The 15,267-nt window shown below is 39.4% G+C and overlaps 1 protein-coding gene across 1 annotated transcript in view; it reads right to left on the bottom strand.

Moving 5' to 3' along the window:
- Positions 1 to 436: 436 nt before the first annotated feature.
- The window catches only part of onecut2 (one cut homeobox 2), a 38,456-nt gene continuing 23,625 nt past the window's right edge, over positions 437 to 15,267 (bottom strand). The window contains 1 exon segment of the mRNA XM_073064136.1: positions 437 to 14,933. Within this exon segment, the coding sequence (XP_072920237.1) occupies positions 14,641 to 14,933 (293 nt within the window). The 3' untranslated portion in view covers positions 437 to 14,640.

Here is a 15,267-nt window from a genome sequence, read left to right as displayed (position 1 = left end):
ATATAACAATAAACTTGAACTTAAACCACCAGGTTCAAGAACAGTTACTACCCTGCAACTTTCAGGCTCTTGAACTGAAGAGGATAACTACACTCTTCTATTGAGATACTCCTGCAACCAATGATCTTACTTTAAGAACTCTTTATCTTGTTATTTCATGCTCTCATTATTTATTTCTATTTACTTATATCTGCATTTGCACAGTTTGTTGTTTCAATGCTCTATCTGATCTTTCATTGATCCTATTTACAGTTACCGTTCTATAAATTTGTTGAGTATGCCCACAGGAAAAAGAATCTCAGGGTTGTATGCGGTGATATGTACGTAGGCTGAGAATACATTTTACTTTGAACTTTTGAACAATTACTGCTAGAAGCATGAAGAGGCAAGAAAAGAATTGCAGGAACAAACTACACCAAATGCAATCTGGAATGAATAAAAGCAGTTTATTGGACAATAATTGCAGAATTTACAGCACTACCATTTGATGATAGCGAAAATTTAAAAAATAATTAAAAAAGAAACATATTCCAGCATGATGCAGACAACACTTATGCACCTGATGGAGGGCATAGGTTTAAACAGCAGGAAAACAGTATACAAACAAGCAACTGAAACTAAAGTATTGGGAACCTGTCAAAGGTTTTTTTTTAAAGTGCCCGGATACGTCAACATCAACGACAATAAAAGCTTAAACTATGCAATAGTTGAAACACGTAACACTGATACAGCAGGCTGGAACTCGCGTTTTACACAGCTACGGATATTGCACGGCGTCAGGCGAAAATGTTAAGCTTAATAAATAATAAAAACATGAGAAGAACTTAACTAACAATAATCATTGTGAGTTTATTTATCACCATTGAAAGGAGAATGTGAGTTTACGCAAAATTTGTACTTTTTAATCATGTTGCTACAGGAAAGAAAAAGTTACTGTCAAAATTTGTTCTATTCAATCACTTTCTGCAAACCCTAATAGGCAGGGTCAAGCAGAATTCTTCACAATTTTATAACTTTTTTTTGCATAGTCTTGAAGAGCACATTTTTAAAATGCTGTTTGTAACCCTTTATGCTGTGGCACCCACGAAGTATCAAACTTAGTTTACTGAAATATTGAAAGGTAAACAGTGCAAATTTAGCAAGGACCGAAAAGGCCCACTAAGGAGGGTATCACTGTTTACTGTGGCATCGATGGCCAGGTTATACAGCAGTAAGCAGTTTGACATATTCACAACTGATTTAGACTGGAAAAATATCTGTTGTCTGTATAGAACCATTCCAAATGAGTTTATTTTAAATTCTTTAAACTGCTAGGTACTGGGGCAGTGATGGGGCAGTCTGTAACACTGGGTCTGCAGGGTTAATTGGCTGAAAATTTACCAGGATGCTGCCTGGACTAGAGGGCATATCTTATGTAGACAGGCTGAGCAAGCTAGGACTTTTCTCTTTGGAGTGGAGGACGAGAGGTGACTTGAGAAAGGTATACAAGATGACAAGAGGCACAAATGAAGTGGACAGTCAGAGACATTTTCCCAGGGCGACAATGGCTAATAAAAGAGGGCATAATTTTAAGGTGATTGAAAGGAAAGAATAGGGGGTATATCAGAGTTAAGTTCCTTCCACAGGAATTCTGAGTATGTAGAACACTACCAAGATTGATTGGTGGTAGAGGCATTAGGGGCATTTAAGAAACTCTTAGATAGACACAAGGATGATAGTAAAATGGAGGGCTATGCAGGAGGGAAGGGTTAGATTGATCTTAGAGTAGGTTAAAGGTTGGCATAACATCCTGGGCCTGTACTGTGCTGTTATGCTGTATGTCCCATGTTTGAATACGGATGCTGTTGAGCCATTCAGTCAGCATTATTCATTGGTATTCAGAATGCAGCTCTCCCCACACACTGAGGCCACATGTCTGGTATGAGCAGAAACCATACTCCTCCTATCTGGAGGGGGCAGATGGTCACAATGAACAGTATGACCCAAGGTGCCAAGGGACCAAAAGGCAGAACAGGCTGATTATGTTTAATACCAGTTTCCCAATCTAATCAGATGTCACGGAAACAAGACAGCCATGCAATGAACATCAAGTTAGAGGATTTATGAGCCACAGCACATGCAAGCTCCCTGGCTCTTTTGCACTCTTTGCCTGTGCTAGGGCAGGGAGGGTTTCCCTAGTTTCATATCCCAGCATGCACCAGTCAGGGAATGGAGTCTCAGAGTTTCCAATGACTAAATGCCTGCTGCCATGTTGGCAGTCAAATATTGGGCGTTCAGCAGCTACAACTGCATGCCTCAACAACCAGTTCCACCCCACACTCACTCCTCTTCTGCACTGTTTTGAACTCTGAGAACAATCGTGACATTATGAATTCAGGCAACAGAACGATGATAGAGTAGCCACTTAATTAGCTGTAATCAATTTTGCACATTGTTTGTCTCCATTTGTGCATTAATGGATACATAAATGGATACACCAGAGGTGCATCCAATGATTAAACAGTAAAACAAGGTGTAAATTCATGCCGAGAATAAAATAATGGAATGAAACGGTAATGAAAATAAACTAAATGTATCAAAAGAATATTTCAGACTCTCTGCAGCTTTTTCTGATCTGTAGAGGATGGTGAATCCATGGAATTCATTGCCACAGACAGCTGTGGAAGCCAAGTCATTGGGTATACTTAAAGTGTAGGCTGATAGGTTCTTGTCTAGTGAGGGTGTCAAGGGTTACAGAAAGAAGGCAGAAGAATGGGGTTGAGAGGGATAATAAATCAGCAATGAGAGAGTGGCAGAGTAGATTCAATAGGCTGAATGACCTATTTCTGCTCCTATGGTCATGACTTTTATTGTTGAGCAAGACTCTTTTTAAAGATCATACAAAGAAATAGATGTTTTCAGTGTAGGTTTAATTAGTGGGCAATACAGGGCATCTTAATTTACTCAAGTTCACAATATGCAGCGAGTTGCCCAGCATGTAGGGGGATCATTTAGTTGTGACACATAATCATGTTCTGCACTCACATCGGGCCTTTAGGCTCTTTAGAACGGTACAGCCCAGGGACAGGCCCTTTGGTCCACAAAGTTGCATCAAACCAATTAAATCTGTAATCAAATGGCCAACTAAACTAATCCCTTATGCCTACACAATAACCATATCCTTACTCTGACTTTTCATCTTTTTTTTTTCTCCAGTCCTAATGAAGCCTGAAACATCAACTTTTTTTCCATAGATGCTACCTGACCTGCTGAGTTCCTCCAGCATGTTGTGTGTGTTGCTTTGGATTTCCAGCGTCTGCAGATTTTCTCTTGTTTGTGATACCCATATCCTTACATTCATGTTCCTATCTAAACGCCTCTTAAAAGTCCCTGATGTACCTGCCTCCACCACCACCTCGGGCACCCCATTCCAGGTACCCCAACATTTTCTGTGTAACAACTTGCCCCTCACATCTCCTTCAAAATTAAGCCCACTCTCCTTCTGCTATTAGACATTTCAACCCTGGGGAAAAAGACTGTCTGTCTGCTCCAGCTATGCCTCTTATCATTTTCTATCAGATCTCCCTTCAGCCTCCGCTGCTCTTTCTTTAATCAGTTTTAGTCAAACCAAACCGCAGCATTATTTTTTGTTTGATGTGTGTGTATGTCAGGTATCTACGCTGTTTAGTGACCGCTGTCAAGTGTGGTGTATGGCACACCAGTGCTCACGGACACAATCCAGTATGGACTTCTGCTCATAGTACACAGAATCTCTCAAGAAAGGCCGTTTCCACTCAGGGCATAGAAAATGAAAGGGGGTGGATTTAGAGAGGATGCAGAGGAGATTTACCAGGATGCTTCCTGGATTGGAGAGTACGTCTCATGAGGATAGCTTAAGTGAGCTAGGGTCTTACTTTTTGAAGTGAAGAAGAATGAGAGGCGACTTGATAGAGGTGTGGAAGAGGCATAGATTGAAAATGGCGAGGGTTCAAAGGAGGTTCATGAAAATGATTCCAGGATTGAAAGGCTTATCATATGATGTCTCCGGGCCTCACTGGAATTCAGAAGAATGGAGGGAGGGGGGGATCTCATTGAAAAATATCATGTTGAAATGCCTTAATAGAGTGGATATTTCCTATGGTGGGGGAGTCAAAGACCAGAGGACAGAATAGAGGGACGTCTATTCAGAAATAGAGATGAGGAGGAATTTCTTTAGTCAGATGGTGGCGAGTCTGTGGAATTCGTTACCACAGGCAACAGTGGAGGCCAAGTCGTTGTGTATATTTAAGGCAGAAGTTGATAGGTTCTTGATTAGTCAGGGCATGAAGGGTTAAAGGGAGAAGGCAGGAGATTGGGGCTGAGAGGGAAATGGATCAGACATTATGAAATGGCAGAGCAGACTCGATGGGCAAAATGGCCAAATTCAGCTACTGTATGTTATGGAGTGGACAGCAGAAATGGCTAATATGTGTGGGCATAACTATAACGTGACTGGAGGAAAGAATGCTTGGACGTCAGAGGCAAGTTGTTTTTTTAAACACACAGAGTGTGGTGGATGCGGTGCCAGGGCTGGTGGTAGGGGCAGATACGTCAGGGAGATTTAAGAGGCTCTTAGATAGGCACATGGATGAAAGGAAAATGGCGGGCCATGTGGGAGGGAATAGAGTAGGTTAAAGAGTCAGCAAAACATCGTGGGGTGAATGGTCTGTACTGTTCTGTATTGTTCTGAGTTCTTTGTTCTACATAAAGCTGAGTATCTGAAACAAAGCTGACTTTGTCCACCTACCCCATTGTGAAATGTCATTTATATTATTACTAATCTATTCTCTCTCATTCCCTTCAATCTCCTTCTCTCCCAATTCAAAACAATTTCTTTTTCAATCTGCAGCACCTTCCACTCAAGTCCCTGAACCACCACCTCCACAATTTCTACACCGTAGAGGTGTACTCTGAGCTTGATCCTCTGTCACTCCGGCTCTCGATAATGTGGTTATGCCAAGCATACCATGGACACTCAGCTTAACACATTTCCCAATCAACATCTCTGTTGTACTTCTTTTATTCCCTTTAGAACAGAAATGAGGAAGAATTTATTCAGCCAGCGGGCTTGTGAATCTGCGGAATTCATTGCCACAGACGGCTGTGGAGGACAAGTCATTGGGTACATTTAAAGCAGAGGTTGATGGGTACTTAACTAGCAAGGGCATCTAAAGTTATGGGGAGAAGGCAGGAGGAATATTAAATCATTTATGACCCACTCTAGATAAGCCAAATGGCCTAATTCTGCTCCTCTGTCTTATGGTCTTATTCAGAAGCAAACTGCATGGCTGTACAAAGTACTTATTTGTTAATATAATGGCACCGTGATCTTTAAAGTAGTAAACTTCCTGAACACTGTCATGATAATGAAAAATCAATGGTCCATGAACACTACCTCACTTTCTGCATTACTTATTTTTTTATATTCTTTGTTGTAACTTTCAGGAATATTTCCTTGCACTGTAGCTGCTACAAAACAAAAAACAAAACTTCATAACGCATGTCAGTGATAATAAACTTCATTCTGATTCCCACAGTTTTCCTCTTTGGTGAGATTATCTAACAGACAGGAAAGACAACAACAATGTCAGAAACTTAAGTAGAAAGGATGACAAAGGAACAGAAAAAAAACATAGCACCGTGAAAACGCTATGAATGATGAAAAGGAGGTGCAAACCATATAAGTAACATACAAAATGCTGGAGGAACTCAGCAGATCAGGCAGTATCTGTGAAGAAGAATAAAGAGTCAACATTTCAGGCTGAGATCCCTCACTGGTCCTGAAATGGCAACTCTTTGTTTTCCTCTCCATAGATGCTGCCTGACTAGTTGAGGTTCTCCAGCATGTTGTGGATCACCAAATTATGCTGAATCTATTGTGCAATCCATAATCCACAGATCATATATGAATTAATCATGGCAAATTTATTTCTAAAGCCAAAGGCTGTTTTCTCCCAGTCAGGCTGCACTGTTGGAGGTCCAATCTGCTTCTCAATCTAACTTCATTCAGAAAGAATGTCATCCTAATGATGAATGGTGCAACAATAATTAAAGGGAAAATACTTGGGAAACAGCGCATTTATGTCTTAAACTGACAGGAGTAGAAAAAGTAATACATCAGTGAATACATAAGCAATCACGTATCAGAAACCCAAGAGGCGGAGATCCACAATGAATAATTTAATGTATCTTATCAGGTGGAAAAAGCACCAGGAATGGATTGAAAGATTGAGCATGCAGGACTAATGTTCTGAGTTGTTTTTCTGAGTACTCCATATTTCAATGCTTGGAGTACTGTACCAGCTTAGAGCATGGATTAACACATGGATTTATGACACTATAGCCATTAGTGAGACTTGGTTGCACAAGGGGCAGGACTGGTAGCTCACTGTTCCAGGGCTCTGTTGTTTTAGACCCGATAATGAGATGGACTAAAGGGGGACGGTTGGCATTACTAGTCAGGAAAAATGTCACGGCAGTGCTCAGACAGGGCAGACTAGAGAGCTCGTCTACTGAGGCTACATGGGTGGAATTGAGAAATAAGGAAGGGATGACATTAATGGGATTATAGACTGCCCTAGTCAGCAGGATTTAGAGCAGCAAATGTTGTAGAGAGATCATAGACAGTTGCAAGAAACACATAGCTATGGAAGTAGGTGATTTTAACTTTGCACATATTGACTGGGATTCCCACTCTGTAAAAGGGTAGACTTTGCCAAGTGCATTCAGGAAAGTTTGTTCTAATAGACAGAATATCTAAAGGGATTGGACAGGCTAGATGCAGGAAGATTGTTTCCGAAGTTAGGGAAGTCTAGAACGAGGGGTCACAGTTTAAGGATAAAGGGGAAGCCTTTTAGGACCGAGATGAGGAAAAACTTCTTCACACAGAGAGTGGTGAATCTGTGGAATTCTCTGCCACAGGAAACAGTTGAGGCCGGTTCATTGGCTATATTTAAGAGGAAGTTAGATATGGCCCTTGTGGCTAAAGGGATCAGGGGGTATGAAGAGAAAGCAGGTACAGAGTTTTGAGTTGGATGATCAGCCATGATCATACTGAATGGCGGTGCAGGCTCGAAGGGTTGAATGGCCTACTCCTGCACCTACTTTCTATGTTTCTATCAGTTTTCACACTCCACCCAACATTAGTCTTTGCTGACCCGTTGGAGAGTAATGTCAGGCTCTCTGCAAAGTAGCTGCAGAAATGCAATCACTTGAGTTGAGTATGATGTCATCCTAAGGCAGGGGTTAATGGTAGGGGTCCATGGCATAACAAGGTTGGGAAGCCCTGTCCTAAGGGTTTTTCTATTGATTGGTCCTCAGGTGGGTGTTGAGGCCAATCCAGGATCTACATATTCTGGTGCAATGTGGACACAAATAACTGGCGGCTTTTGATTATGTACTATCTCCTTTCATTGTTCCTGATCCTTTCATCTTCCCAATGGGAAGGTTGGGTTAAAGTTACCCCAGAATAAGAGGAATAGGCATCTCCCCTGCCCTTGAATGTTCTGCCATCACTCAGTATTGAATGCCAAGTGTAACAGAACAATGGTATTCTCAACAATTCTCACATAGTGTTTACTGAAGCTCTGTTGATTTGGATTTAAGCAAAATGCAAAATAGAAACTAATCTGGGCCTGCATTAGTCAATAATAATCAAGTCCATTTCACTCTGTATTGATTATTACACAAACAACCTTTGCATCAACTCACATCTCCTATTATGTTCATCAAACCTTTGAAATTATAAGGAAAACAGTCAAATCCTTTCATTAAAGGATTTAGTGAGATTTGAAACAATAATCTTACCCAAATCAATTTTTTAAAAAAACATTAGAAATGTGTTTTTACACAAGGAGTCACTCTTTTATCCTAAGGAAGAACACCAATAATTTTCTGGAAGAGAGAAAAAAAAACACACAATACATATGAACAAACAAATGCCGACTGCCTCTTCACTGGTCTAAACTTATGTGCTCCATCCTTTTCTTTGGCAAATAAATAATAAAACCAAAATCACCTCTCGATCAGTTCACCAAGAGTGCTAATTATAAACATCTACACATCAGAAATTTCACATAATAACTGAATTATTTCTGTCTGAGTGTTAATCTGGAAAATGCTTTCTCTCATCATCGTAATGTCATCCATTGAAAGCCATTATAAGTGACAATGGTGTGATCTGGAGAACCATATTAGTTGTGTGAAGGACTTTATGCAGAGTCTTGATTTTTTGATTTTTTTAAAAAAATGGACACATTAACACATCCCAATCCCTGTGCGCCAACTTATCCAGTGTATTAAATTCAACCGTGTTTACTTCCACAGTCCAATATATACACAACTGTTCCACAATGTCTAACAAATAACAGGCTCTCATGCATAAATAAAATCTATTAAAAAAACTATTTCCTTAAATTAAAAAATATTACTCTCAATAATCACAATGCATCACCTTTGCTAATTTTTTTTTTTTACACAGCTTCATGCATAAAATCATAGCACTGTTTGGCAGTTGCTAATTTCAACACTACACTTCCAACACATTAACAATTAGTCAATAAGTCTATGTAGGACAATGTGGAAATAAACGCACATATACACACACAAAGAAAAATAAACAATGGATCATTTCTTCAGAATATGAAAACTGTAAACTTTGGGCTAATTTAGCAACTTCCCCAAATTCCATGAAACATATACAATCCTTCCATAAGCGCACCTGTCAACTATTACAAAAATCACAACTCAAAACGTATAAAGCTTCTTTTTTATATCATAGTCACAGTTACCAAAAACGAGTGAATAATTTATTACATATGCTATAATAACATCACTCTAAACACTATTATCTATGAGGTATATCTGAGAAAATTCGGTAAGGAATGCACGGTCTCTGATGCCAACCTACTCAATTCAGAATTTTTTTTAAAGCTTTGGTATCGTAAAGAGAAAGAAGATAGAGACTGAGATCGAGAGAAAACTTTGGTATCTTTGTTTAGTTCTTTGCATGGCTGCATTGCAAAGCACCACAGTACTGGGGCACACCAGCAATAAAAAAAATGGTGGCCTCTCGAAGCTGAGGTATTCATAGGAATAAAAAAAATGCACAGAGGTTTCAAAACTGGAAAGAAACACCGCTTTGGTTCAAGCAAGGCACTCGTCCCGTGGTTCATCACACTTTGCAACTAAAGTGTGCGTCTAGGTTTTAGAAAACAGGTATTTTGGTAATGGTGGGCACTAATTCAGGATGTGTTTCTGTTAACTTTTTTTTCTGTGCATTTATAAATGGCTATAATTTGGACAAATTACTAATGTTAGTGAAGATGAAAAGCATTGAACAATCTAGCCACTGCATTGGCTAACTTTATCTGAGTACAAATAAGTTCAATTAAATCCAAATTAATCTTCCCAGAATAAAAAGGTGAAATGCTTGCAAAAAAAAACAGCATGGGAACGTTAGCGTAGTGGTTAGCACAAACCATTTACAGTACAGACGACCTGGGTTCAATTCCCACCGCTGCCCGTAAGGAGTTTGTACATTCTCTCCATGACCGCGTGGATTTCCTCTGGGTGCTCCGGTTTCCTCCCACAATCCAAAGACGTACTGGTTGATAATTTAATTAGGCATTGTAAATTGTCACATGATTAGGCCGGGATTAAATTGGGGGATTGGTGGGCAGTGCGGCTTGAAGGGCCCATTCCGTGTTGTACCTTAATAGATTTAAAAAATAAGTAATTTTACATGATTACACAGAGAGATAGTCAAAAATAAGGTGGTAATATATTTTATACAAATTGATGAAAGGATTTTTAAAAAAGCATTAATATTTGCCTTGTTTATTAGGAAATGAATTAGAACTAAGTATTTCTATTTTTTTTGGATCCTTCAATTTTGTATAGGTACAAACACTGTGAATTAAATAGCAAGCAAACAGTAATTAATTTAGTTAACTCTTTGTTTGCCTGAAAGATCATAAGGTAATATGCAGAAGATTCCTTTTATTATTGGAATCAATGTGAAGGAAGTTATTTTAAACTGTTCAATTGTGACCAATATTTCCTGTGGCAATTTAAGTTTTAATCCTTATTCTAGTTTTCTCATGTAGTCTTTAATTTTAAAACATGTTCAATCAAAAAAAAACTCTTAGAGGATCTAAATAACAACTGGGCCAAATATTTTAAGAATTAAACCGACATTGCAAAAATAAAAAATAAATCAGACCCTGAATTACAATGTCGGAACTATCTCTAGATGCCATGTGTCTTTCTGTTTAGAAAAGAGAAAAAATATAGATGTATGCATGCTAGATATTACAGAATCAAACAGAGAGAATTTGAATGGTAGAATGTAGCTAAAGTTGACATATTTACCAACTCACCTTACCACTATAGGGGAATATATGGGGCTATGGGTGCAGAGCCACTTGCTCATTGCTTTACATCACAACCAAGGTTCAATTCCCACCGCTGTCTGTAAGGAGCTTGTTTGTTTTCCCCACGACCGTATGGGTTTCCTCCTACATTCCAAAGAAGTAAGGGTTTAGCATTTAATTTTGGTCACACGGTCACGTTGGGCCGGAACTGCCTGTTACCATGCTGTATCTCCAAATTCAATTAAACAATGACAATGCTATAAACAGCATTATCACACATTGCAAATTCAAATTATTTTAAATGAACTCCAATCAATACGGCTGCAGATTTTGGATTCATGTTACAATAAGCACAATGCTGGTGACATTAGCTCATTTTGAATTAAAATTGTGAACTAAATGTACAATAATAAAGGCTGTCTAACATGTTAAATATAGTACATTTGATCTCTGGTGATGGATTCTATTGAGGAAGTATTTAACAGCACAGAAAAAAACACACACACACATTTAGAATCAGTGCAGAGAACCATTTAGATCTTTGGGGTATCTGTGTTGCAGCTGTATTTAGGAGACAGTCTATACATGAGCAGAAGCAAAAGGCAGACCGTGCGGAGAAAGTAATCTTTGGTATCTTTGGTATCATCGACGCGATTAAAATTACAAATGGAAAAATTCAGTGAGGTAGCCTCTTTGGTTCTCACTAGAAGTAGAAAGAGCGTTTACATATAGTTCATACCTGGAAGCAGTGAGTTCAGGGTTATTTTTTTTATTGTCTCTTGTCACTAATGCTAAAGATTTCTTCACAATCGAAAGAAGTTATCTGAAGCCATTTGGACACTGGGCCAAACAATGGTCATTAAAGTATTTCCTGTAGTGTATTCATATTCCCCATCAGCACATGCTGCATTGTCCCATTTTAAATCATTGCTCATCCATGTAATTACTAGTAAGACTGAAGGGTTAACTTTCAGCGCTTATAGTGGAATAATTCTTTGGCATTGAAAATTGAGAATAAAAGATGCAGTGCTTGAAGGGCATGAAATCCAAAAGCAGGTAACTATAATAAAAACCTTACAATGGCTCAGGTAGTTTATGTACAGAAAGCATCACATTCAACTATTATTAGATGCCTACTGATACAGTTTGGGAAAACTTAATGCTTCTATATACTTACAGGAAGCAGAAGTGGATTTGTGTTAAATGTGCTTGCAATGTTAATCCCAGTGTTACTTTTTTCCCTAAAAGAGTCAAATTTAATGAATTAACCTTGTCTGCTTTATAAAATATGAAATATTTTTGGCCATCTGAAGCACTACATCTTTTATTTTATATGCATTTATAGTATTTGATAAATAAGAGAAAAATCACTGTTTAAATATATAGTTCACAATAAATACCCCAAATAATACAAATAATAATAAAGCTAATATAGCTTTGTTTGTTTGATTTCTAACCTACAGTCAAAAGCACTTTTAAAAATTACTAACTTGTTCAGAAATCAGCTTTTGTTAGTTAAATCACTTACATGGCATGTGGGTATTGTGACTTGCAAAGATCATTGTCAACTGTCTGAACTTGTTACCACAATATGGCATATTTTTAACAGCCAAGTTGGTTAAAAAATAATAAGATCCCACACAGGGAAAGTACTGTTGATTCTCTCTCTGTGGGGACTACCTTCAATTTGCTGGTCCAATTGGTATGGTTTCTTTGGATATAGCTTTGTTTAAGGATAAAAGCTTCCACATTCCCGGATAAAGCCTTTGAAATACAGTGTATCGAACTGCACTGTCTTCTTTTTTCCCTAAAATTCCTGGAGATTTCCTGATATTCTTGAAAGTTGAACTCATCTTAGACGTGTGCATGGACTTCATGCACAAGATGCTGAGTTAAAGGGCTATTGACACAACGAAAAAGAAACCCAGAGGATTCTCAGGTTAAAGCACAAAGGATACAGTAGCTATTGTAGTCATTCAGCAGTGAACATCACCAGTGGACTTGTGCTTAAGATGAAAAGTGAACTTTATATTAAAAAAATCTATTATTCAATAGGTCCTGAGCCTTCTAAATTAAATAATTATCATGTCAACATTTCAAAATAGAAAAATTATAAATTTTAACTAGAGTACAAGTAAATTAATTTAAAATATATTAATATTGAATGAACTGTCTTAAATTACAATAGATTGAATCATCAAAATTATCATTTCACATAAATTATCCAACTGAAAACTTGAGCAAGAAACATTGAATACTTGCTATATGACTAAAATCAGAAATGCTTAGTAATTAACATAATGCAACGCGGAATTTGCAAACATTCCCATACTGAGTTACCTTTACCGGGATATAGGAATGGGTTACTATCTTTGGTAGAGGTGTTTAATCTGCACCTTAACATCTTGTGCTTGGAGCCATTCGGATCCATTTTGTCGGTATCCCGTTCCACTAGAATTGCTAATTAAGAGGAAAGTGGGCACTTCCCTAAGACGGGCATTGAAGGACAGGCCAGTAACACACACACAGTGCTCAACTGCGTCGTATTAAAAATACAAACAGATCCACGTCTCTGTGAAGCTGACTTTGGTCGAAGCGGAAGAGGTTTTCTGATGTTCTGTACAATGTCTCTCAAAAACTGCATAGGCACACGTTAAAGACAAAATTCAACTTTAAGAGGCGGAGAGTGTCGTCAAATGAAGCAGCGATACATCCTTCCTGCTGCTTTGCTTTTTTTTTAACCCTTTCAAAACTCTGCTTCCCCTCAACGACTAAGACATCCATTGAAACACAGTGCCTACGTTGTTTCCTGACGTGCTTTTTTTTTACAAGTTTGTTGCAGAACGATTAGGTGCACAAAAAAGTTTCTTTGGTTTCGATTTAATAATAAATAGAAAAAATGTATCAAGTGTCTTCACGAGAGTCTTTAAAGCCTTTGGCTTGTCATTGAACACGACAACGGTGTTCTTAAAGGGCCCGTTCAGTGGTGAATGTGCACACGTGGGAGGCAGATGTGTTTACGCCTCGTTTTTAGGGAAAAAGAAATAACGCTGCTCTTTGTGCTTCTGCATTCATCACGGGAAGCCCCCTTTCCATGGGCTACTCAGTGCGTTCGCAGTACTAACCTAACCTTACTCATGCATAGAACGATAAAAAAAAATTACCCTTCCGGCAGCGAACAGCTGCTGTTGGGATTCAATGGTCCTGGTATTGGGAGAGTCTAGGACCAGAGGGCACAACTTCAGAATGCAAGGACGTCCCTTTAGAACAGAGATGAGGAGGAATTTATTTAGCCAGAGGGTGGGGAGGAATTCATTGCCACGGACGACTGTGGAGGCCAAGTCATATTTACAGCGGAGGTTGATAGGTTCTTAATTAGTAAGGCCGTCAAAGGTTACGGGGAGAAGACAGGTGAATGGGGTTCGGAGGGGAAGTAAATCGGCGATGAAGGAATGGCCTAATCCTGACCTTGTCTTATGGTCTTACATTTACCGAGAGTAAACAGAGGGGGAAATGGCATAACCGAAAGGAATTCACTTCAATGCTGTGCTCGCACCCTCGGCGTTATCAGTTCTACACAGGGAGTGGATATGGCGGCGGGCGCACGCTTAAAAGCATCAATCAAACGGGGGGGGGGGGGGAATAAAACTGTAGCGTGAAAGTAGGCCTGAAAATGTCCAGAAAGATTTTTTTGTAGCTTGTGCTTGCATATTCATCACAGACAGCCCATCGTTAAACGGTCCGATTAGTGATGAGGTAGCGTGATTGTACGAATGTTCTCCAATAATTCTGCTGTTTAAAATAAAAACAGAATGGGCGTCACTTGCTTTCGGTACTTGTGCACGTTTTTCTGCATATAAAATCGGCCTGACCACCAACTGACAACTGAACCAGTTTACAAATAAATCTAATATTTACCCTTTCAAAATTTTCCCTTAACCTTTAGGCAGGGCAGTAGACAGGTTATTGCTTGGCAACATAACACATTTATGACCTGCCTGATTACATCCGGGAATTTACTGAACTGACCCCTGGGCTCGATGTCAGTTTATAGCAGGCGCTCAAGTGGGTTTGGGAATATTCTTAAATGCCAGATGCATTAAAATATGTGCCGACCCTTTTCTTTTTAAAAAAAAAGGTGTGTTAATGAAAATTGTGCTTATGCACTCACCACTGAACAGCCTCTTCAAAAAAAAAACAAAATGGGAAAGGTGTTGAGTTGTGCCCAGTTCAGGTGCACTGTCCTCAATCATGCTTTGGTACAAGTGCTTGAGGTGGACGAAGATGCGCCTGGGCTCGACATGGCCTCGTCCTGCCATTTGTCCAGGCTTCGCCTCCGGGCGTTCATAAAGAAATTGCTGACGGTGCTTAACTCCAGACCGAGCTGCTGAGAGATTGTGATCTGCATCTCCTTGGAAGGGCGCTTATTTTCTTTGAAAATGGCGAAAAGAGTTCGGCGCTGGAGGTCAGTGAAAACTAGCCGTGGCTTCTTTGGTGTATTGCTCTTCTCTTTGTTCTGTTCTTGTTCCTTGCGTTTGCATGCTGCGAAGAGGAGAGACATAGAAAAGAATAATATTAAGCATGTACCGAAACGGGGCGACTTTGCCCTGCTCTGCACAATCACTAATCTTCCTTTAAGTACTGCAAAACGTTGTTTGATCGGCAGGTTGGTGGCTGGGAGATCAGTCTAACCCAGGGGTTCCTATCCATGAACCCCTCGGTTAATGGTGAGGCTCCATGGCATAAGAAGGCTGGGAACCCCTCGTTTAACCACTGCTCTGACCCTGTATCATATATCCACTGTATCTGCCTTTCCATCTTTCCATCGCGGAAATGGCCTAACGCACCGCGCCGCCCAGCAACCCACCCATCTTTA

The sequence above is a fragment of the Hemitrygon akajei genome, chromosome 13, assembly GCF_048418815.1.
Source record: "Hemitrygon akajei chromosome 13, sHemAka1.3, whole genome shotgun sequence".
NCBI lineage: Eukaryota > Metazoa > Chordata > Chondrichthyes > Myliobatiformes > Dasyatidae > Hemitrygon > Hemitrygon akajei.
This window is presented reverse-complemented; position numbering and strand designations above follow the sequence as displayed.